Source organism: Panulirus ornatus, chromosome 62 (genome assembly GCF_036320965.1).
Source record: "Panulirus ornatus isolate Po-2019 chromosome 62, ASM3632096v1, whole genome shotgun sequence".
Classification (NCBI taxonomy): Eukaryota; Metazoa; Arthropoda; class Malacostraca; order Decapoda; family Palinuridae; genus Panulirus; species Panulirus ornatus.
Window position 1 is genome coordinate 15,247,947 of NC_092285.1, and position 24,000 is coordinate 15,271,946.

General features: G+C 41.3%; 1 protein-coding gene across 8 annotated transcripts in view; it reads right to left on the reverse strand.

The window, feature by feature from the left end:
• iPLA2-VIA (calcium-independent phospholipase A2 VIA) overlaps nucleotides 1-24,000 on the reverse strand; it is a 115,416-nt gene that overhangs the window by 43,900 nt on the left and 47,516 nt on the right. For all 8 annotated transcript variants that reach the window (XM_071656360.1, XM_071656358.1, XM_071656356.1 and 5 more), the window contains 3 exons: nucleotides 15,639-15,803; nucleotides 13,381-13,643; nucleotides 5,111-5,301 (listed from right to left, as the gene is read on the reverse strand). In XM_071656360.1, the coding sequence (XP_071512461.1) occupies nucleotides 5,111-5,301; nucleotides 13,381-13,643; nucleotides 15,639-15,803 (619 nt within the window). The remainder of the gene's footprint in view (nucleotides 1-5,110; nucleotides 5,302-13,380; nucleotides 13,644-15,638; nucleotides 15,804-24,000) is intronic.

Sequence of the window (24,000 nt, forward strand, 5' to 3'; positions counted from 1 at the left end):
AAGAAAGGGATTGCATATCATAAGAATGCTGAAATTAACAAATAATATGAACTTGGTAAAGTGTGTGAAAGAAGAAAGTTAAGAGTACATGTGAATATCATCAGTGAATATGTCAGTGGATTGAATCAAGGCATGTGAAGCGTCTGGGGTAAACCATGGAAAGCTGTGTAGGTATGTATATTTGCGTGTGTGGACGTGTGTATGTACATGTGTATGGGGGGGGGGGGGGGTTGGGCCATTTCTTTCGTCTGTTTCCTTGCGCTACCTCGCAAACGCGGGAGACAGCGACAAAGTATAAAAAAAAAAAAAAAAAAAAAAAACATGTGAATAAGAGCAAGGTTATTAGGTACAGTAGGGTTGAGGGTCAAGTCAATTGGGAGGTAAGTTTGAATGGAGAAAAACTGGAGGAAGTAAAGTGTTTTAGATATCTGGGAGTGGATCTGGCAGCGGATGGAACCATGGAAGCGGAAGTGGATCATAGGGTGGGGGAAGGGGCGAAAATCCTGGGAGCCTTGAAGAATGTGTGGAAGTCGAGAACATTATCTCTCAAGCAAAAATGGGTATGTTTGAAGGAACAGTGGTTCCAACAATGTTGTATGGTTGCGAGGAGTGGGCTATGGATAGAGTTGTACGCAGGAGGGTGGATGTGCTGGAAATGAGATGTTTGAGGACAATATGTGGTGTGAGGTGGTTTGATTGAGTTAGTAATGTAAGGGTAAGAGAGATGTGTGGAAATAAAAAGAGCATGGTTGAGAGAGTAGAAGAAGGGTGTTTTGAAATGGTTTGGGCACATGGAGAGAATGAATGAGGAAAGACTGACAAAGAGGATATATGTGTCGGAGGTGGAGGGAACGAGGAGACGTGGGAGACCAAATTGGAGGTGGAAAGATGGAGTGAAAAAGATTTTAAGTGATCGAGGCCTGAACACGCAGGAGGGTGAAAAGCAGGCAAGGAATAGAGTGAATTGGATCGATGTGGTATACCAGGGTCGACGTGCTGTCAATGGATTGAATCAGGGCATGTAAAGCGTCTGGGGTAAACCATGGAAAGTTCTGTGGGGCCTGGATGTGGAAAGGGAGCTGTGGTTTCGGGCATTATTACATGACAGCTAGAGACTGAGTGTGAATGAATGGGGCCTTTGTTGTCTTTTCCTAGCGCTACCTCGCACACATGAGGGGGCAGGGGGATGTTGTTCCATGTGTGGCAATGTGGCGATGGGAATAAATAAAGGCAGACAGTATGAATTATGTACTTGTGTACATATGTATATGTCTGTGTGTGTATATATATGTGTACATTGAGATGTACAGGTATGTATATTTGAGTGTGTGGACGTGTATGTATATAGTGGACGTGTATGTATATACATGTGTATGGGGGTAGGTTGGGCCATTTCCTTCGTCTGTTTCCTTGTGCTACCTCGCAAACGTGGGAGACTCGCAAACGCGGGAGACAGCGACAAAGCAAAATAAAATAAATGAACTTGAAAACAAAAATGCAAACAAAGGTAGGCAAATCAACCAATTAAACCAATGAAGCAAATACGGGAAACTTTTTAAAGGACTGTAATCATGCCTCAAATAAATTTTGTGCAGAAAGACCATGTTTTGAACTCCAAGAGCCATGAAGGCCACATCCTCTACAATCCTGTCCATTAAATGTTGCTGAAACATATAGAGTCCAGTTTCTCTCATAAAGAATAATCTCAACCAATAAACTGTTTTCCATATGCCAACCAATCATGGACCTTATAAACTGAGTGAATGCTAACAGTTTGAGAAGTACAAGCCATAGAAAAGCTGGATCCAAGAGCAACCCTGCAACTGCATGTGTTCCTCAAGCTTCCTTAACAGACATCAGTCTTTCTATATAAGACTGATTACCTACACTACACTGAAGTTAAGAGTAGGCATGACCATTCAAATGGAAAAACAGCTGAACATTAGGGAGGGGAAAAAAGGATACCACACAGTTTTACAAATAAAAATTGTTATAAGTGATGGCTACTCCTAGTTTACTTATAACTTAAACAGTGGTACTGCCGCCATGATCCATCGCATATGGAAAACACTGTCCTTACAGTAGGTCTGTGTCTTGTTTTATTAAAGAAACTACTTTGTCTTTCATACTATTCGCCATTTCCCGCATTAGCGAGGCAGCGTTAAGAATGGAGGACTGGGCCTTTGAGGGAATATCCTCACCTGGCCCCTTTCTCTGTTCCTTCTTTTGGAAAATTAAAAAAAAAAAAAGAGAGAGGATTTCTAGCCCCCTGCTCCCTTCCCTTTTAGTCGCCTTCTATGAAACGCAGGGAATACGTGGGAAGTATTCTTTCTCCCCTAGTATATTCTCCCCAGTTCTGGTATGGGATGGTGTTGAGTGGACAAGGGAGGGCCTATGCATGTGGAATTGATACTCCTCATCCTTAAAAGTATGATTGTTTTTAAGGCAACGCTTGTTCTGACTGATCTGACGTGGAAATTCAAGATTCATTTTTCACCTTTTTGAAATATGGTGACCAACAATACTAACTGACTACCAAAAGTGTAAATAAAATCACTGTAGTTATAAGCATTTGGATTATCAAACTATATAATTCAGTGGGGGAAATACACCAATGCAATTATTTGCATACATATAGTGAATTACCTTGTTAAAAATATAACAAAGTATAAATAAGGTAATAGCAAGTAGGGGTGAAGTGAGAAGGAGACAGAGTGAGTAGTTTGAAGGTTTGTTGAATGTGTTTGATGATATAGTGGCAGATATCGGGTGTTTTGGTCGAGGTAGTGTGCGAAGGGAGAGGGTAAGGGATAATGGTTTGGTAAACAGAGAAGAGGTAGTGAAAGCTTTGCAGATGATGAAAGCTGGCAAGGCGGCGGGTTTGGATGATTTTGCAGTGGAATTTATTAAAAAAGGGGGTGATTGCGTTGTTGACTGGTTGGTGAGGATATTCAATGGATGTATGGCTCATGGTGAGGTGCCTGAGGATTGGCAGAATGCGTGCATAGTGCCATTGCACAAAGGCAAAGGGGATCAAGGTGAGCATCCAAATTACAGAGATATAAGTTTGTTGAGTATTCCTGGGAAATTATATGGGAGGGTATTGATTGAAAGGGTGAAGGCATGACAGAGCATCAGATTGGGGAAGAGCAGTGTGGTGTCAGAAGTGGTAAAGGATATGTGGATCAGGTGTTTGCTTTGAAGCATGTATGTGAGAAATACTTAGAAAAACAAATGGATTTGCATGTATCATTTATGGATCTGGAGAAGGCATACGATACAGTTGATAGAGATGCTCTGTGGAAGGTATTAAGAGTATTTGGTGTGGGAGGCAAGTTGCTAGAAGCAGTGAAAAGTTTTTATCAAGGATGTAAGGCATGTGTATGAGTAGGAAGAGAGGAAAGTGATTGGTTCCCAGTGAATGTCAGTTTGCGGCTGGGGTGCGTGATGTCTGCATGGTTGTTTAATTGTTTATGGATGGGGTTGTTAGGGAGGTGAATGCAAGAGTTTTGGAGAGATGGGCAAGAATAAAGTCTGTTGTGGATGAGAGGGCTTGGGAAGAGAGGCAGTTGTTGTTCACTAATGATACAGAGCTGGTGGCTGATTTGGGTGAGTAACTGCAGAAGCTGGTGACTGAGTTTGGTATAGTGTGTGGAAGGAGAAAGCTGAGAGTAAATGTGAATAAGAGCAAGGTAATTAGGTACAGTAGGGTTGAGGGACAAGTCAACTGGGAGGTAAGTTTAAATGAAGAAAAGCTGGAGGAAAAGAAGTGTTTTAGATATCTGGGAGTGGATTTAGCAGCAGATGGAACCATGGAAGTGGAAGTGAGTCACAGGGTGGGGGAGGGGGCAAAGGTTCTGGGAGCGTTGAAGAATGTTTGGAAGGCCAGAACATTATCCTGGAGAGCAAAAAAGGGTATGTTTGAGGGAATAGTGGTTCCAACAATGTTATATGGTTGCAAGGCGTAGGCAATAGATAGGGTTGTGCGGAGGAGGGTGGATGTGTTGGAAATGAGATGCTTGAGGACAATATGTGGTGTGCTGCTATTTCATGTGTGGTGGGGTGGGGACCGGAATGGATGAAGGCATAAAGGATGAATATGTACATATGTATATATGTATATGGCTGTGTATGTATAAGCATGTATACGTTGAAATGTATAGGTATGTGTGGCGGGGTGGTGATGGGAATGGATGAAGGCATAAAGTATGAATATGTAAATGTGTATATATGTATATATCTGTGTATGTATATGCATGATTATGTTGAAATGTATAGGTATGTGTGGTGGGGTGGCGACAGGAATGGATGAAAGCATAAAGTATGAATATGTACACATGTACATATGTACACGTCTGTGTATGTATATGTATGTATACATTGAAATGTATAGGTATGTATAGGTGCATGTGTAGGTGTGTATGTACATACATGTGTATGTGGGTGGACTGGGCCAGTGTTTGTCTGTTTCCTTGGACTACCTCATTAATGCGGGAGACAGCGACAAAGTATAATAGAAAATAAAATTAAATAAATAAAAAAGGAAAATTAATATTAGCAATAAATCAATTGCAAGGACATTATGTGTGTGAAAATTCCCATCAGTGCAAGAAAGCTCAAGCAAAATATCTAATAAATCAATGAAAGTAGTCTTTCTTTCTCTTTCTTAAAAAATACCTCACAATATGCTAATGGAAAAACTTACTTGGTTACTGAATAGCACTATATAGCATCTGCTCACCTCTTTCTCCCTGTCTTGGTTTAGGACAGTGAAATCATGCTGAGCACTGGTACACTTGGCACCTCATATTTGGATGATGTGGCAAACATGAAATGCTTATATGGGTTTTGTTGAGTTTAAATTTATTTTTTTTAATTCTATGAGAAAAGATATTCTCCAATTTCAAAATTCCCAAAATTTCAGTCTAAATCATTAGGTTAAAAAAAGACTGTTGCCGGAAAAGTTTAACTAAGTATCCTTAGTCTGTCACAGCAGTCAAAATATTAAAGCAGCAACAGTGTAGCAGATAAGTGGTATTAACCCAAGTATAACTGAGGAGCTTGATGTCTCCCTGCTTGATCAAACATCACACACCAAAGTACTACCTACCCATTGCTAATGCCAGGGCAAGAATGCCACCAGTACTTGTACCAGCAATCCAGTCAAAGAGCTGGATAAGTGGTCTGCCTGCCGCTTCTTCCAGAGCAATTAAAAGCTGAATAAGAACAAGGCCCTTAATGCCTCCACCATCAAGACACAAGATGCGCCCTCCTTTCTTATCTGAACTTAGTCGTCCAAAGCTGTAAACCATGAATAAAAGAGTATTTCTTATTGTAATAAGGATCTTAACATTACTATACGTGCAAAATAAAAAGATTAGAATAGTTAAGAAACAATATATTTATATTCTTCAACTGCCAGGAATGATGATAATCTGCTCAATCTGTAAAATCATTATAAAGTGTAACATATAGAAATTGTTTTAGTGATCTTTCCATCTCTACCTAGATATTGTACTGAAAGGATGGTTATTCAGCACCTTTGCATCATGTAACACTGTCCCAAAATTCATAATAATAACAGTAATAATGCTCACTGGGGAAGAAAAAGAGCATCCATCACAGGGAAAAATTTTTTAGTGTTGAACATGGCATGGGCAAATCATGCCCCAATCAAAGCCATCACAGGCTAAAGAGAAAACTAAAAGAAAGGAAAGGAAAGGAAATACAAACCAAAATCTTCAACCCCAACTCCTAAAAATTGGTAAAATTAAACTTAATATAGAAAAAGATATATCACTCAGGGCCCCGTTCACACTCCATTCACCCCATCTTACTTGTGCATAATAAGCTTGATGAAATGTAGATCTCCAAAATCTTCAAAGCAAACTAGCAGGCTAGGGAGCTCCTCTCTGGATCAACTGTTGCAGTACAGGTACACCACCGATTTTCCAGCACCCTTGGTTCCAAAGCCTTACCGGATTAACCATTTTGCCAGACCAACCATGGTCACGTAATAATAATTCATCAAAACACCTCTAACCCACAAATTATACATCTCCAAAGCGTCTAAAGTATACCATGGACTGCTACGAGTTTTGCAAATTCATCCACATACTTGGCAGCTCCTTCATGGTTTGCAGACCACTTTTCTCTGCACACTTTATGGAAATTCCATGATGCTTCTTGAATCTTTTAAGCTATCCTTCACTATAGTCACACTCATGTTGTAATTTAAGTTCTTTATGGAACAACTTAGCCTGGTCCATTATCATGCTACCTGACATGTTCACTCCATCATTCCAATGCTGTTGAAACCATTCCATAATCACTCAATCATGCTCAGTACTCTTACCATCTTTCACAGTTTTCTAATCATCATTTGCTTCCTGGAATCACTGTCTGCATAGAATTTCAATATTTTCTCCTTTTGCTTCTTTATATCATAAACAGTTGATGAACCAATACTGTAGATGTCACACACCTTATGCACCGAAACTCCATGGTCCATTTTTTCAACAGTTATAATTTATCATGGATCAATATGGACTGGTGTTTAAGTTTGACACCAAGAGTGGCACTCTCATATATCTTCGAAACCATTATTCATTTAATTCATTTTATTTTGCTTTGTCGCTGTCTCCCACGTTAGCGAGGTAGCACAAGGAAACAGACGAAAGAATGGCTCAACCCACCCACATACACATGTATATACTTACACATCCACACATGCAAATATACATACCTATACATCTCATCACACACAGACATATACATATATACACATGCACATAATTTGTACTGTCTGCCTTTATTCATTCCCATCGCCACCCCACCACACATGAAAATAACCACGCCCTTCCCCCAAATGTGCGCGAGGTAGCGCTAGGAAAAGACAACAAAGGCCACATTTGTTCACATTCAGTCTCTAGCTGTCATGCAATAAAGCACCGAAACCACAGCTCCCTTTCCACATCCAGGCCCCACAGTATTTTCCATGGTTTACCCCAGACGCTTCACATGCCCTGGTTCAATCCATTGACAGCATGTCGAACCCGGTATACCACATCGTTCCAATTCACTCTATTCCTTGCACACCTTTCACCCTTCTGGATGTTCAGGCCCCGATCACTCAAAATCATTTTCACTCCATCTTTCCACCTCTAATTTGGTCTCCCACTTCTCCTCGTTCCCTCCACCTCTGACACATATATCCTCTTTGTCAATCTTTCCTCACTCATTCTCTCCATGTGACCAAACCATTTCAACACACCCTTTTCTGCTCTCTCAACCACACTCTTTTTATTACCACACATCTCTCTTACCCTTTCATTACTTACTCAATCAAACCACCTCACACCACATATTGTCCTCAAACATCTCACTTCCAGCACATCCACCCTCCTCCACACAACTCTATCCACAGCCCACGCCTCGCAACCATACATCATTGTTGGAACAACTATTCCTTCAAACATACCCATTTTTGCTTTCCGAGATAATGTTATCGACTTTCACACATTCTTCAACACTCCCAGAACTTTCGCCCCTTCCCCCACCCTATGATTCACTTCCGCTTCCATGGTTCCATCCGCTGCCAAATCCACTCCCAGATATCTAAAACACTTTACTTCCTCCAGCTTTTCTCCATTCAAACTTTCCTCCCAATTGACTTGTCCCTCAACCCTACTGTACCTAATAACCTTGCTCTTACTCACATTTACTCTCAGCTTTCTTCTTTCACACACTTTACCAAACTCAGTCACCAGCTTCTGCAGTTTCTTGCACGAATCAGCCACCAGCACTGTATCATCAGCGAACAACAACTGACTCACTTCCCAAGCTCTCTCATCCACAACAGACTGCATACTTGCCCCTCTTTCCAAAACTCTTGCATTCACCTCCCTAACAACCCCATCCATAAACAAATTAAACAACCATGGAGACATCACACACCCCTGCCGCAAACCTACATTCACTGAGAACCAATCACTTTCCTCTCTTCCTACAAGTACACATGCCTTACATCCTAAATAAAAACTTTTCACTGCTTCTAAAAACTTGCCTCCCACACCATATATTCTTAATACCTTCCACAGAGCATCTCTATCAACTCTATTATATGCCTTCACCAGATCCATAAATGCTACATACAAATCCATTTGCTTTTCTAAGTATTTCTCACATATATTCTTCAAAGAAAACACCTGATCCACACATCCTCTACCACTTCTGACACCACACTGCTCTTCCCCAATCTGATGCTCTGTACATCCCTTCACCCTCTCAATCAATACCCTCCCATATAATTTCCCAGTAATACTCAACAAACTTATACCTCTGTAATTTGAACACTCACTTTTATCCCCTTTGCCTTCGTACAATGGCACTATGCAAGCATTCCGCCAATCCTCAGGCACCTCACCATGAGTCATACATACATTAAATAACCTTACCAACCAGACAACCATAGTCACCCTCTTTTTTAATAAATTCCACTGCAATGCCATCTAAACCTGCTGCCTTGCCTGCTTTCATCTTCTGCAAAGCTTTTATTACCTCTTCTCTCTTTACCAAATAATTTTCGCTAACCCTCTCACTTCGCACACCACTTTGCCCAAAACACCCTATATTTGCCACGCTATCATCAAACGCATTCAACAAACCTTCAAAATACTCACTGCACCTCCTTCTTACATCACCACTACTTGTTATCACCTCCCCACTTGCCCCCTTCACTGAAGTTCCCATTTGTTCCCTTGTCTTACACACTTTACCTCCTTCCAAAACATCTTTTTATTCTCCCTAAAATTTGATGATACTCTCTCACCCCAACTCTCATTTGCCCTCTTTTTCACCTCTTGCACCCTTCTCTTGACCTCCTGCCTCTTTCTTTTATACATCTCCCACTCATATGCATTATCTCCCTGCAAAAATCGTCCAAAAGCCACTCTCTTCTCTTTCACTAATAATCTTACATCTTCATCCCACCACTCACTACCCTTTCTAATCTGCCCACCTCCCACGCTTCTCATGCCACAAGCATCTTTTGCACAAGCCATCACTGCTTCCCTAAATACATCCCATTCCTCCCCCACTCCCCTTACCTCCTTTGTTCTCACATTTTTCCATTCTGTACTCAGTCTCTCCTGGTACTTCCTCACACAAGTCTCCTTCCCAAGTTCACTTACTCTCACCACTCTTTTCACCCCAACATTCTCTCTTCTTTTCTGAAAACCTCTACCAATCTTCACCTTCACCTCCACAAGATAATGATCAGACATCCCTCCAGTTGCACCTCTCAGCACATTAACATCCAAAAGTCTCTCTTTCACGCGTCTATCAATTAACACGTAATCCAATAACGCTCGCTGGCCATCTCTCCTACTTACATACATATACTTATGTATATCTCTCTTGTTAAACTAGGTATTCCCAATCACCAGTCCTTTTTCAGCACATAAATCTAGAAGCTCTTCACCATTTCCATTTACAACACTGAACACTCCATGTACACCAATTATTCCCTCAACTGCCACATTACTCACCTTTGTATTCAAATCACCCATCACTATAACCTGGTCTCGTGCATCAAAACTACTAACACACTCACTCAGTGGCTCCCAAAACACTTCCCTCTCATGATCTTTCTTCTCATGCCCAGGTGCATAGGCACCAATAATCACCCATCTCTCTCCATCAAGTTTCAGTTTTACCCATATCAATCTAGAGTTTACTTTCTTACACTCTATCACATACTGCCATTACTCCTGTTTCAGGAGTAGTGCTACTCCTTCCCTTGCTCTTGTCCTCTCACTAACCCCTGACTTTACTCCCAAGACATTCCCAAACCACTCTTCCCCTTTACCCTTGAGCTTCGTTTCACTCAGAGCCAAAACATCCTTCGAAACCATAGCTAGGGTTAAATTTAAGCAAAATAAGCTAAGAATCTTAGAGAATTGTGGTATTACCACCAACAAGTGCAGTGTAAAGAATAAAAATAAGCACCCCCCTACACACAAGGCCATCTGTGGCCGCCCAGTAAAAATGTCTGATGGCCGCGGTAATTTCAAGTTCCCTTACACAAATCTGTCCAGACTAAAGGAGGTGTCAAACCATCAGTTGCCGGAAATTTGGTGGTGTGCCTGTAATACTAAACTTTCCATACCATTTAATAAATCAACTTCTGATAAAAACATTAATTAAGGGTCTAAGATTTGTCAAGGAAGTAAAGAAAACCTGAGTGTGAATATAAAAAAAAGGTTAACAGGATAATTATTATATATTTTTTATTATTTATTATACTTTGTCGCTGTCTCCCGCGTTTGCGAGGTAGCGCAAGGAAACAGACGAAAGAAATGGCCCAACCCCCCCATACACATGTATATACATACGTCCACACACGCAAATATACATACCTACACAGCTTTCCATGGCTTACCCCAGACGCTTCACATGCCTTGATTCAATCCACTGACAGCACGTCAACCCCGGTATACCACATCGCTCCAATTCACTCTATTCCTTGCCCTCCTTTCACCCTCCTGCATGTTCAGGCCCCGATCACACAAAATCTTTTTCACTCCATCTTTCCACCTCCAATTTGGTCTCCCTCTTCTCCTTGTTCCCTCCACCTCCGACACATATATCCTCTTGGTCAATCTTTCCTCACTCATCCTCTCCATGTGCCCAAACCACTTCAAAACACCCTCTTCTGCTCTCTCAACCACGCTCTTTTTATTTCCACACATCTCTCTCACCCTTTCGTTACTCACCCGATCAAACCACCTCACACCACACATTGTCCTCAAACATCTCATTTCCAGCACATCCATCCTCCTGCGCACAACTCTATCCATAGCCCACGCCTCGCAACCATACAACATTGTTGGAACCACTATTCCTTCAAACATACCCATTTTTGCTTTCCGAGATAATGTTCTCGACTTCCACACATTCTTCAAGGCCCCCAGAATTTTCGCCCCCTCCCCCACCCTATGATCCACTTCCGCTTCCATGGTTCCATCCGCTGCCAGATCCACTCCCAGATATCTAAAACACTTCACTTCCTCCAGTTTTTCTCCATTCAAACTCACCTCCCAATTGACTTGACCCTCAACCCTACTGTACCTAATAACCTTGCTCTTATTCACATTTACTCTTAACTTTCTTCTTCCACACACTTTACCAAACTCAGTCACCAGCTTCTGCAGTTTCTCACATGAATCAGCCACCAGCGCTGTATCATCAGCGAACAACAACTGACTCACTTCCCAAGCTCTCTCATCCCCAACAGACTTCATACTTGCCCCTCTTTCCAAAACTCTTGCATTCACCTCCCTAACAACCCCATCCATAAACAAATTAAACAACCATGGAGACATCACACATCCCTGCTGCAAACCTACATTCACTGAGAACCAATCGCTTTCCTCTCTTCCTACACGTACACATGCCTTACATCCTCGATAAAAACTTTTCACTGCTTCTAACAACTTTCCTCCCACACCATATATTCTTAATACCTTCCACAGAGCATCTCTATCAACTCTATCATATGCCTTCTCAAGATCCATAAATGCTACATACAAATCCATTTGCTTTTCTAAGTATTTCTCACATACATTCTTCAAAGCAAACACCTGATCCACACATCCTCTACCACTTCTGAAACCACACTGCTCTTCCCCAATCTGATGCTCTGTACATCCCTTCACCCTCTCAATCAATACCCTCCCATATAATTTACCAGGAATACTCAACAAACTTATACCTCTGTAATTTGAGCACTCACTCTTATCCCCTTTGCCTTTGTACAATGGCACTATGCACGCATTCCGCCAATCCTCAGGCACCTCACCATGAGTCATACATACATTAAATAACCTTACCAACCAGTCAACAATACAGTCACCCCCTTTTTTAATAAATTCCACTGCAATACCATCCAAACCTGCTGCCTTGCCGGCTTTCATCTTCCGCAAAGCTTTCACTACCTCTTCTCTGTTTACCAAATCATTTTCCCTAACCCTCTCACTTTGCACACCACCTCGACCAAAACACCCTATATCTGCCACTCTATCATCAAACACATTCAACAAACCTTCAAAATACTCACTCCATCTCCTTCTCACATCACCACTACTTGTTATCACCTCCCCATTTGCGCCCTTCACTGAAGTTCCCATTTGCTCCCTTGTCTTACGCACTTTATTTACCTCCTTCCAGAACATCTTTTTATTCTCCCTAAAATTTAATGATACTCTCTCACCCCAACTCTCATTTGCCCTTTTTTTCACCTCTTGCACCTTTCTCTTGACCTCCTGTCTCTTTCTTTTATACATCTCCCACTCAATTGCATTTTTTCCCTGCAAAAATCGTCCAAATGCCTCTCTCTTCTCTTTCACTAATACTCTTACTTCTTCATCCCACCACTCACTACCCTTTCTAATCAACCCACCTCCCACGCTTCTCATGCCACAAGCATCTTTTGCGCAATCCATCACTGATTCCCTAAATACATCCCATTCCTCCCCCACTCCCCTTACTTCCATTGTTCTCACCTTTTTCCATTCTGTACTCAGTCTCTCCTGGTACTTCCTCACACAGGTCTCCTTCTCAAGCTCACTTACTCTCACCACCCTCTTCACCCCAACATTCACTCTTCTTTTCTGGAAACCCATACAAATCTTCACCTTAGCCTCCACAAGATAATGATCAGACATCCCTCCAGTTGCACCTCTCAGCACATTAACATCCAAAAGTCTCTCTTTCGCACGCCTGTCAATTAACACGTAATCCAATAACGCTCTCTGGCCATCTCTCCTACTTACATAAGTATACTTATGTATATCTAGCTTTTTAAACCAGGTATTCCCAATTATCAGTCCTTTTTCAGCACATAAATCTACAAGCTCTTCACCATTTCCATTTACAACACTGAACACCCCATGTATACCAATTATTCCCTCAACTGCCACATTACTCACCTTTGCATTCAAATCACCCATCACTATAACCCGGTCTCGTGCATTAAAACCACTAACACACTCATTCAGCTGCTCCCAAAACACTTGCCTCTCTTGATCTTTCTTCTCATGCCCAGGTGCATATGCACCAATAATCACCCACCTCTCTCCATCAACTTTCAGTTTTACCCATATTAATCGAGAATTTACTTTCTTACACTCTATCACATACTCCCACAACTCCTGTTTCAGGAGTATTGCTACTCCTTCCCTTGCTCTTGATTTGTCAAGGAAGTAAAGAAAACCTGAGTGTGAATATAAAAAAAAGGTTAACAGGATAATTAGACTTACAAAATTTTCCATAAGAATGAAATCAGAGAAAAATGATCACAAAACTAGTACTTTAACTCACCCTGCAGGATTCTGAGCCTGCAAGCCACTGATGGTCCTTCCTAACATAGCTGTATCCAAAAATTCATCAAAACTGATACGGCTTCGAGAAAGTTGATAAATGTCAGGGGGAACACCATCAAAGGATCCTGATGGTGAGCAACCATCAGTGCAATCAGCAAAGTGTTTTTGACAACGAGAAGCACCAACAGCATGCAGGAGATATAACATCTTATTCTTTTCCTTAAATGCACTGGTGGCAATAACATGGCGCACAGCTGATCCCTAGAAAAAATTAGGGAACTCATATAATGCATTACCAAGAAGAGGTTTTGGTAAAATATACACAATTCTATTAAAATTTCATGAATTGAAGCATGTCAATCTATTATAATCCAATAGGTCATTTTCGATTAAAAAAGAGGGTAGCTATAATGAATCTTTGAACATGTCTATTCATGAAAAACTTCTAACACATCAGCTGTCAAAGATCCCTTATAAATGTAATACCTCACTCAATCCTCACATCTGACCCTTATTAATTCAATGTCAGTTGCATTCACCATGAGCTTGGCAAATTCAGAATTCAATGAGCAGAAATTTAATTGTAAAACTGCAAAGGGAACTAAAAGGTATAGTTAAAGAGGGTAAAGTTTGGCAAAATAAATTACAGTAAATTCAGGTTCAGCCCATCACAGTGAAATTAATACACTTTACAAAGCTGAATGCTGAGAACACAGCATCAAAAAGAAAGGTGATGTTACCATGAAAGAGGTGAAAGACAAAGTCTATCTATATCTCTGATACCTGTTCCCATCTGGAACTCCCTCAAGGGGGTACCATGGCAATAATATCTCCATAACAAGTGAACTTCACTGCTGCTTCTTAGCCATTAGTGCCTCACCCTAAACAGGCCACTGGCAGGGTGCAACTCCTACACAGTGTTTATGTAGTCTTCCACCTAATGTTCCAACTGACTACATCTACTTAAAGCTCCTGCTTAATACTCCTACCAACTACTTCTACCAAATGTTTCTACCTCATGCTCCTGCCTAAATGTTTCTACCTACTACTTCAATCTATTGCTCTTCCCATTTTACCAAAAGGCTCACTACAAGAAAATCTAGAGGTATGAAGAATGAGCTGTATGAGTTAAGTGCTATCAAGTTTTATGTATGACGAGGAAAGATTGCATGTGTGAACAGATTGATAGAAGTCCACAAGTGGGTGAAAAAAAAAGAAAAGACAACTACTTGGATCAGAGAAGTGCAACTTGACAACCACTGAAGGGCTGGTTCATGACACAACCATCATTAATCCTCCTGATACCTAAGCAGGTAATACTGGTAATACACCTCCCTAGTCATTGGCTGCCTACCAACTACTACCTATAAAGTATACACCTGTTCCCTTCTGGAACTCCCTCAAGGGGATCTCCATGGTAATTGAGTCTCCAGAGATAGTGTACTCTAGTGCACTGTTTATGCTATATTCAAAGAGAAAAGGTTGATGTGAAAGCACTGAAAGACAAAGCGTACAATTTACAAAGCTGAGGAGTAAGAATACAATTTGTACTGCATTTAAAAGAAAGGCTAATGTGACAGTGAAAAAGTAATGGTTAAAAGTGAGATGGATTGGTGGATCACAAGAGGCATTGAGTTATCACAGCCTGAACTAACCAGAGCAAGAGAGGTGTGCATGGGATAGAGAGAATTAGAGCTATGTAGTATACACAGGGTTACATGTTAGTAATAGGTTGAACTAAGGCAAATGAAGTGGTCTGGGGAAATAGACAAGAGACTCTGCATACAGTGCATCATGACAGCTAGACAATGTATATGAACATATGAGGCCACTTTTTGTTCTTTTCCTGGTGATACCTCACTAACACGGAACAGTGAACAAGTATGAAAAATATAACTTCATCATTAAGGACTTTATGTTCCACAATCACTGCCCTCTGTGTATTCATATTTTCTGGTAGATTCAGCTTCTCCCAAACTTTCCTTTTGCTCCCAATCCCTTTTCTCACATCTTCATTCCACCCCAGTTTGTCTCTTTATGACTTGTATCTACAGTGCCACAAAGCTCCACAGCAGCTTTTAATAATGTACTCTTACATTGCTTCTATAACACCTGAAACTCAAATCACATTGTTTTGGATTCTCTCAAGTCTGGAAAAACTATAAAATATTCTTGATTTCATCTAACTGCACAAAATTCAAATATCTCGAACATGCAAGGCTAGATCGACAAAAGAATAAACGAACAATTCCTCACCTTTCTGTTTGTTAAAGTTGTTTGGCTACCAAACACAATCAAGGCCTGAAGAACAGCAGGTGAGCGTGATAGATGTAGAGCAGTGTTACCCTCATCATCACAAACATTAACCTCAGCCCCACGACTTAAGAGTGTTATAACACATGTAAGACGATCATTTTCTACCTGTTAAGAAAAGTTAGTAATTATGATATAGGCAAAACTATGCAAACTAAAATCAATATGAAAACATTCGTTGGTAATCATCTTTTTTTCTATGGACATTAAACTACTGTTTCCCGTGTCGGCAGGGTGGTGCTGGTGAGCAAACGAAGAACGGCCCACCCACTCAAAAGCATGTGTATATGCATAAATGCCCATACATACACACATACATATACATATATATATATATATATATATATATATATATATATATATATAAAAACTAACATATACACAAGTGCACACATATACATATACCTGTTCAGACATGTACATGTGTACAAAAGCGCATATTCATACTTGCTTGCCTTCATCCAAATATATATATTATAATTCATATATATTATACTTTGTCACCGTCTCCTGCATCAGCAAGGTAGCACAAGGAAACAGACGAAAGAATGGCCCAACCCACACACATACACATGTATATACATACACATCCACATATACAAACCTATACATTTCAACATATACATATATAAATACATTTTCTTTTTTTTTTTTTTTTTTTTGCTTTCTCGCTGTCTCCCGCATTTGCGAGGTAGCGCAAGGAAACAGACGAAAGAAATGGCCCAACCCACCCCCATACACATGTATATACATACGTCCACAAACGCAAATATACATACCTACACAGCTTTCCATGGTTTACCCCAGACGCTTCACATGCCCTGATTCAATCCACTGACAGCACGTCAACCCCGGTATACCACATCGTTCCAATTCACTCTATTCCTTGCCCTCCTTTCACCCTCCTGCATGTTCAGGCCCCGATCACACAAAATCTTTTTCACTCCATCTTTCCACCTCCAATTTGGTCTCCCTCTTCTCCTCGTTCCCTCCACCTCCGACACATATATCCTCTTGGTCAATCTTTCCTCACTCATTCTCTCCATGTGACCAAACCATTTCAAAACACCCTCTTCTGCTCTCTCAACCACGCTCTTTTTATTTCCACACATCTCTCTTACCCTTACGTTACTTACTCGATCAAACCACCTCACACCACACATTGTCCTCAAACATCTCATTTCCAGCACATCCACCCTCCTCCACACAACTCTATCCATAGTCCACGCCTCGCAACTATACAACATTGTTGGAACCACTATTCCTTCAAACATACCCATTTTTGCTTTCCGAGATAATGTTCTCGACTTCCACACATTCTTCAAGGCTCCCAGGATTTTCGACCCCTCCCCCACCCTATGATCCACTTCCACTTCCATGGTTCCATCCGCTGCCAGATCCACTCCCAGATATCTAAAACACTTCACTTCCTCCAGTTTTTCTCCATTCAAACTCACCTCCCAATTGACTTGACCCTCAACCCTACTGTACCTAATAACCTTGCTCTTATTCACATTTACTCTTAACTTTCTTCTTCCACACACTTTACCAAACTCAGTCACCAGCTTCTGCAGTTTCTCACATGAATCAGCCATGAGCGCTGTATCATCAGCGAACAACAACTGACTCACTTCCCAAGCTCTCTCATCCCCAACAGACTTCATACTTGCCCCTCTTTCCAAAACTCTTGCATTCACCTCCCTAACAACCCCATCCATAAACAAATTAAACAACCATGGAGACATCACACACCCCTGCCGCAAACCTACATTCACTGAGAACCAATCACTTTCCTCTCTTCCTACACGTACACATGCCTTACATCCTCGATAAAAACTTTTCACTGCTTCTAACAACTTGCCTCCCACACCATATATTCTTAATACCTTCCACAGAGCATCTCTATCAACTATATCATATGCCTTCTCCAGATCCATAAATGCTACATACAAATTCATTTGCTTTTCTAAGTATTTCTCACATACATTCTTCAAAGCAAACACCTGATCCACACATCCTCTACCACTTCTGAAACCACACTGCTCTTCCCCAATCTGATGCTCTGTACATGCCTTCACCCTCTCAAGCAATACCCTCCCATATAATTTGCCAGGAATACTCAACAAACTTATACCTCTGTAATTTGAGCACTCACTCTTATCCCCTTTGCCTTTGTACAATGGCACTATGCACGCATTCCGCCAATCCTCAGGCACCTCACCATGAGTCATACATACATTAAATAACCTTACCAACCAGTCAACAATACAGTCACCCCCTTTTTTAATAAATTCCACTGCAATACCATCTAAACCTGCTGCCTTGCCGGCTTTCATCTTCCGCAAAGCTTTCACTACCTCTTCTGTGTTTACCAAATCATTTTCCCTAACCCTCGCACTTTGCACACCACCTCGACCAAAACACCCTATATCTGCCACTCTGTCATCAAACACATTCAACAAACCTTCAAAATACTCACTCCATCTCCTTCTCACATCACCACGACTTGCTATCACCTCCCCATTTGCGCCCTTCACTGAAGTTCCCATTTGCTCCCTTGTCTTACGCACTTTATTTACCTCCTTCCAGAACATCTTTTTATTCTCCCTAAAATTTAATGATACTCTCTCACCCCAACTCTCATTTGCCCTTTTTTTCACCTCTTGCACCTTTCTCTTGACCTCCTGTCTCTTTCTTTTATACATCTCCCACTCAATTGCATTTTTTCCCTACAAAAATCGTCCAAATGCCTCTCTCTTCTCTTTCACTAATACTCTTACTTCTTCATCCCACCACTCACTACCCTTTCTAATCAACCCATCTCCCACTCTTCTCATGCCACAAGCATCTTTTGCGCAATCCATCACTGATTCCCTAAATACATCCCATTCCTCCCCCACTCCCCTTACTTCCTTTGTTCTCACCTTTTTCCACTCTGTACTCAGTCTCTCCTGGTACTTCCTCACACAAGACTCCTTCCCAAGCTCACTTACTCTCACCACCCTCTTCACCCCAACATTCACTCTTCTTTTCTGAAAACCCATACAAATCTTCACCTTAGCCTCCACAAGATAATGATCAGACATCCCTCCAGTTGCACCTCTCAGCACATTAACATCCAAAAGTCTCTCTTTCGCATGCCTGTCAACACGTAATCCAATAACGCTCTCTGGCCATCTCTCCTACTTACATAAGTATACTTATGTATATCTCGCTTTTTAAACCAGGTATTCCCAATCATCAGTTCTTTTTCAGCACATAAATCTACAAGCTCTTCACCATTTCCATTTACAACACTGAACACCCCATGTATACCAATTATTCCCTCAACTGCCACATTACTCACCTTTGCATTCAAATCACCCATCACTATAACCCGGTCTCGTGCATCAAAACCACTAACACACTCATTTAGCTGCTCCCAAAACACTTGCCTCTCATGATCTTTCTTCTCATGCCCAGGTGCATATGCACCAATAATCACCCATCTCTCTCCATCAACTTTCAGTTTTACCCATATTAATCGAGAATTTACTTTCTTACATTCTATCACATACTCCCACAACTCCTGTTTCAGGAGTACTGCTACTCCTTCCCTTGCTCTTGTCCTCTCACTAACCCCTGACTTTACTCCCAAGACATTCCCAAACCACTCTTCCCCTTTACCCTTGAGCTTCGTTTCACTCAGAGCCAAAACATCCAGGTTCCTTTCCTCAAACATACTACCTATCTCTCCTTTTTTCACATCTTGGTTACATCCACACACATTTAGGCACCCCAATCTGAGCCTTCGAGGAGGATGAGCACTCCCCGCGTGACTCCTTCTTCTGTTTCCCATTTTAGAAAGTTAAAAAAAAAAAAAAAAAAAATACGAGGGGAGGATTTCTGGCCCCCCGCTCCCGTCCTCTCTAGTCGCTTTCTACGACACGCGAGGAATGCGTGGGAAGTATTATTTCACCCCTATCCCCAGGGATAATATATATATATATATGTATATGTATACACATACACACACATACACATACATACACACATATACACACACACACACATACATATATATACATATGAAAAATGTAAGAAACAATTTAGAAAACTGAAACTTCTAGCTTGAAATGAAATGAAAAAATGAATGTCACATACTAGTTCAACCTCTGGCTATGGAAAAAGGAAATGTATAATTTATTTACACAAACGTCAACAGCAGCCCTCATCAATGTCTAAGCTACATTTTTTCCATGGAACCATGGAAGCGGAAGTGGATCATAGGGTGGGGGAGGGGGCGAAAATTCTGGGAGCCTTGAAGAATGTGTGGAAGTCGAGAACACTATCTCGGAAAGCAAAAATGGGTATGTTTGAAGGAATAGTGGTTCCAACAATGTTGTATGGTTGCGACGCGTGGGCTATGTATAGAGTGGTGCGCAGGAGGATGGATGTGCTGGAAATGAGATGTTTGAGGACAATGTGTGGTGTGAGGTGGTTTGATCGAGTAAGTAACGTAAGGGTAAGAGAGATGTGTGGAAATAAAAAGAGCGTGGTTGAGATAGCAGAAGAGGGTGTTTAGAAATGGTTTGGGCACATGGAGAGAATGAGTGAGGAAAGATTGACCAAGAGGATATATGTGTCGGAGGTGGAGGGAACGAGGAGAAGAGGGAGACCAAATTGGAGGTGGAAAGATGGAGTGAAAAAGATTTTGTGTGATCGGGGCCTGAACATGCAGGAGGGTGAAAGGAGGGCAAGGAATAGAGTGAATTGGAGCGATGTGGTATACCGGGGTTGACGTGCTGTCAGTGGATTGAGTCAGGGCATGTGAAGCGTCTGGGGTAAACCATGGAAAGCTGTGTAAGTATTTATATTTGCGTGTGTGGACGTATGTATATACATGTGTATGGGGGTGGGTTGGGCCATTTCTTTCATCTGTTTCCTTGCGCTACCTCGCAAACGCGGGAGACAGCGACAAAAAAAAAATATATATATATATATATATATATTTTTTTTATTTTTTTATTATACTTTGTCGCTGTCTCCCGCATTATATATCTTATATATATATATATATATATATATATATATATATATATATATATATTCCCACGTATTCCCTGCGTGTCTTAGAAGGCGACTAAAAGGGGAGGGAGCGGGGGGCTGGAAATCCTCCCCTCTCACTTTTTTTTTTAATTTTCCAAATGAGGGAACAGAGAAGGGGCCCAGGTGAGGATATTCCCTCAAGGGCCCAGTCCTCTGTTCTCAACGCTACCTCGCTAATGCGGGAAATGGCGAATAGTATGAAAGAAAAGAAAGAAAATATATATATATATATATATATATATGAGAAATACTTAGAAAAGCAAATGGATTTGTATGTAGCATTTATGGATCTGGAGAAGGCATATGATAGAGTTGATAGAGATGCTCTGTGGAAGGTATTAAGAATATATGGTGTGGGAGGCAAGTTGTTAGAAGCAGTGAAAAGTTTTTATCGAGGATGTAAGGCATGTGTACGTGTAGGAAGAGAGGAAAGTGATTGGTTCTCAGTGAATGTTGGTTTGCGGCAGGGGTGTGTGATGTCTCCATGGTTGTTTAATTTGTTTATGGATGGGGTTGTTAGGGAGGTAAATGCAAGAGTCTTGGAAAGAGGGGCAAGTATGAAGTCTGTTGGGGATGAGAGAGCTTGGGAAGTGAGTCAGTTGTTGTTCGCTGATGATACAGCGCTGGTGGCGGATTCATGTGAGAAACTGCAGAAGCTGGTGACGGAGTTTGGTAAAGTGTGTGGAAGAAGAAAGTTAAGAGTAAATGTGAATAAGAGCAAGGTTATTAGGTACAGTAGGGTTGAGGGTCAAGTCAATTGGGAGGTGAGTTTGAATGGAGAAAAACTGGAGGAAGTGAAGTGTTTTAGATATCTGGGAGTGGATCTGTCAGCGGATGGAACCATGGAAGCGGAAGTGGATCATAGGGTGGGGGAGGGGGCGAAAATTTTGGGAGCCTTGAAAAATGTGTGGAAGTCAAGAACATTATCCCGGAAAGCAAAAATGGGTATGTTTGAAGGAATAGTAGTTCCAACAATGTTGTATGGTTGCGAGGCGTGGGCTATGGATAGAGTTGTGCGCAGGAGGATGGATGTGCTGGAAATGAGATGTTTGAGGACAATGTGTGGTGTGAGGTGGTTTGATCGAGTAAGTAACGTAAGGGTAAGAGAGATGTGTGGAAATAAAAAGAGCGTGGTTGAGAGAGCAGAAGAGGGTGTTTTGAAATGGTTTGGGCACATGGAGAGAATGAGTGAGGAAAGATTGACCAAGAGGATATATGTGTCGGAGGTGGAGGGAACGAGGAGAAGAGGGAGACCAAATTGGAGGTGGAAAGATGGAGTGAAAAGGATTTTGTGTGATCGGGGCCTGAACATGCAGGAGGGTGAAAGGAGGGCAAGGAATAGAGTGAATTGGAGCGATGTGGTATACAGGGGTTGACGTGCTGTCAGTGGATTGAATCAAGGCATGTGAAGCGTCCGGGGTAAACCATGGAAAGCTGTGTAGGTATGTATATTTGTGTGTGTGGACGTGTGTATATACATGTGTATGGGGGTGGGTTGGGCCATTTCTTTCGTCTGTTTCCTTGCGCTACCTCGCAAACGCGGGAGACAGCGACAAAGTATAAAAAGAAAAAAAAAAAAAAAAAATATATATATATATATATATATATATATATATATATATATATATATATATATATATATATATATACATATATATATATATCTTGCATAAATACTTTTTTTTTCATAATTGTATCATTTCATTTCCTTTTTTCATAGCCAGAGGTTGAACCATTATGTGACATTCATTTTTTTTTTTTTTCATTCATTTCAAGCTAGAAGTTTCAGTTTTCTAAATTGTTTCTTACATTTTTCATATGTATATATATGTATGTGTGTGTGTGTGTGTATATGTGCGTATGTATGTGTATGTGTGTGTATGTGTATGTGTATATATATATGTATATTATCCCTGGGGATAGGGGTGAAAGAATACTTCCCACGTATACCTCGCGTGTCGTAGAAAGCAACTAGAGGGGACGGGAGCGGGGGGCCAGAAATCCTCCCCTCCTTGTATTAACTTTCTAAAATGGGAAACAGAAGAAGGAGTCACGCGGGGAGTGCTCATCCTCCTCGAAGGCTCAGAGTGGGGTGCCTAAATGTGTGTGGATGTAACCAAGATGTGAAAAAAGGAGAGATAGGTAGTATGTCTGAGGAAAGGAACCTGGATGTTTTGGCTCTGAGTGAAACGAAGCTCAAGGGTAAAGGGGAAGAGTGGTTTGGGAATGTCTGGGGAGTAAAGTCAGGGGTTAGTGAGAGGACAAGAGCAAGGGAAGGAGTAGCAATACTCCTGAAACAGGAGTTGTGGGAGTATGTGATAGAATGTAAGAAAGTAAATTCTCGATTAATATGAGTAAAACTGAAAGTTGATGGAGAGAGGTGGGTGATTATTGGTGCATATGCACCTGGGCATGAGAAGAAAGATCATGAGAGGCAAGTGTTTTGGGAGCAGCTGAATGAGTGTGTTAGTGGTTTTGATGCACGAGACCGGGTTATAGTGATGGGTGATTTGAATGCAAAGGTGAGTAATGTGGCAGTTGAGGGAATAATTGGTATACATGGGGTGTCCAGTGTTGTAAATGGAAATGGTGAAGAGCTTGTAGATTTATGTGCTGAGAAAGGACTGATGATTGGGAATACCTGGTTTAAAAAGCGAGATATACATAAGTATACTTATGTAAGTAGGAGAGATGGCCAGAGAGCGTTATTGGATTACGTGTTAATTGACAGGCGTGCGAAAGAGAGACTTTTGGATGTTAATGTGCTGAGAGGTGCAACTGGAGGGATGTCTGATCATTATCTTGTGGAGGCTAAGGTGAAGATTTGTATGGGTTTTCAGAAAAGAAGAGTGAATGTTGGGGTGAAGAGGGTGGTGAGAGCAAGTGAGCTTGGGAAGGAGACCTGTGTGAGGAAGTACCAGGAGAGACTGAGTACAGAATGGAAAAAGGTGAGAACAATGGAAGTAAGGGGAGTGGGGGAGGAATGGGATGTATTTAGGAAATCAGTGATGGATTGCGCAAAAGATGCTTGTGGCATGAGAAGAGTGGGAGGTGGGTTGATTAGAAAGGGTAGTGAGTGGTGGGATGAAGAAGTAAGAGTATTAGTGAAAGAGATGAGAGAGGCATTTGGACGATTTTTGCAGGGAAAAAATGCAATTGAGTGGGAGATGTATAAAAGAAAGAGACAGGAGGTCAAGAGAAAGGTGCAAGAGGTGAA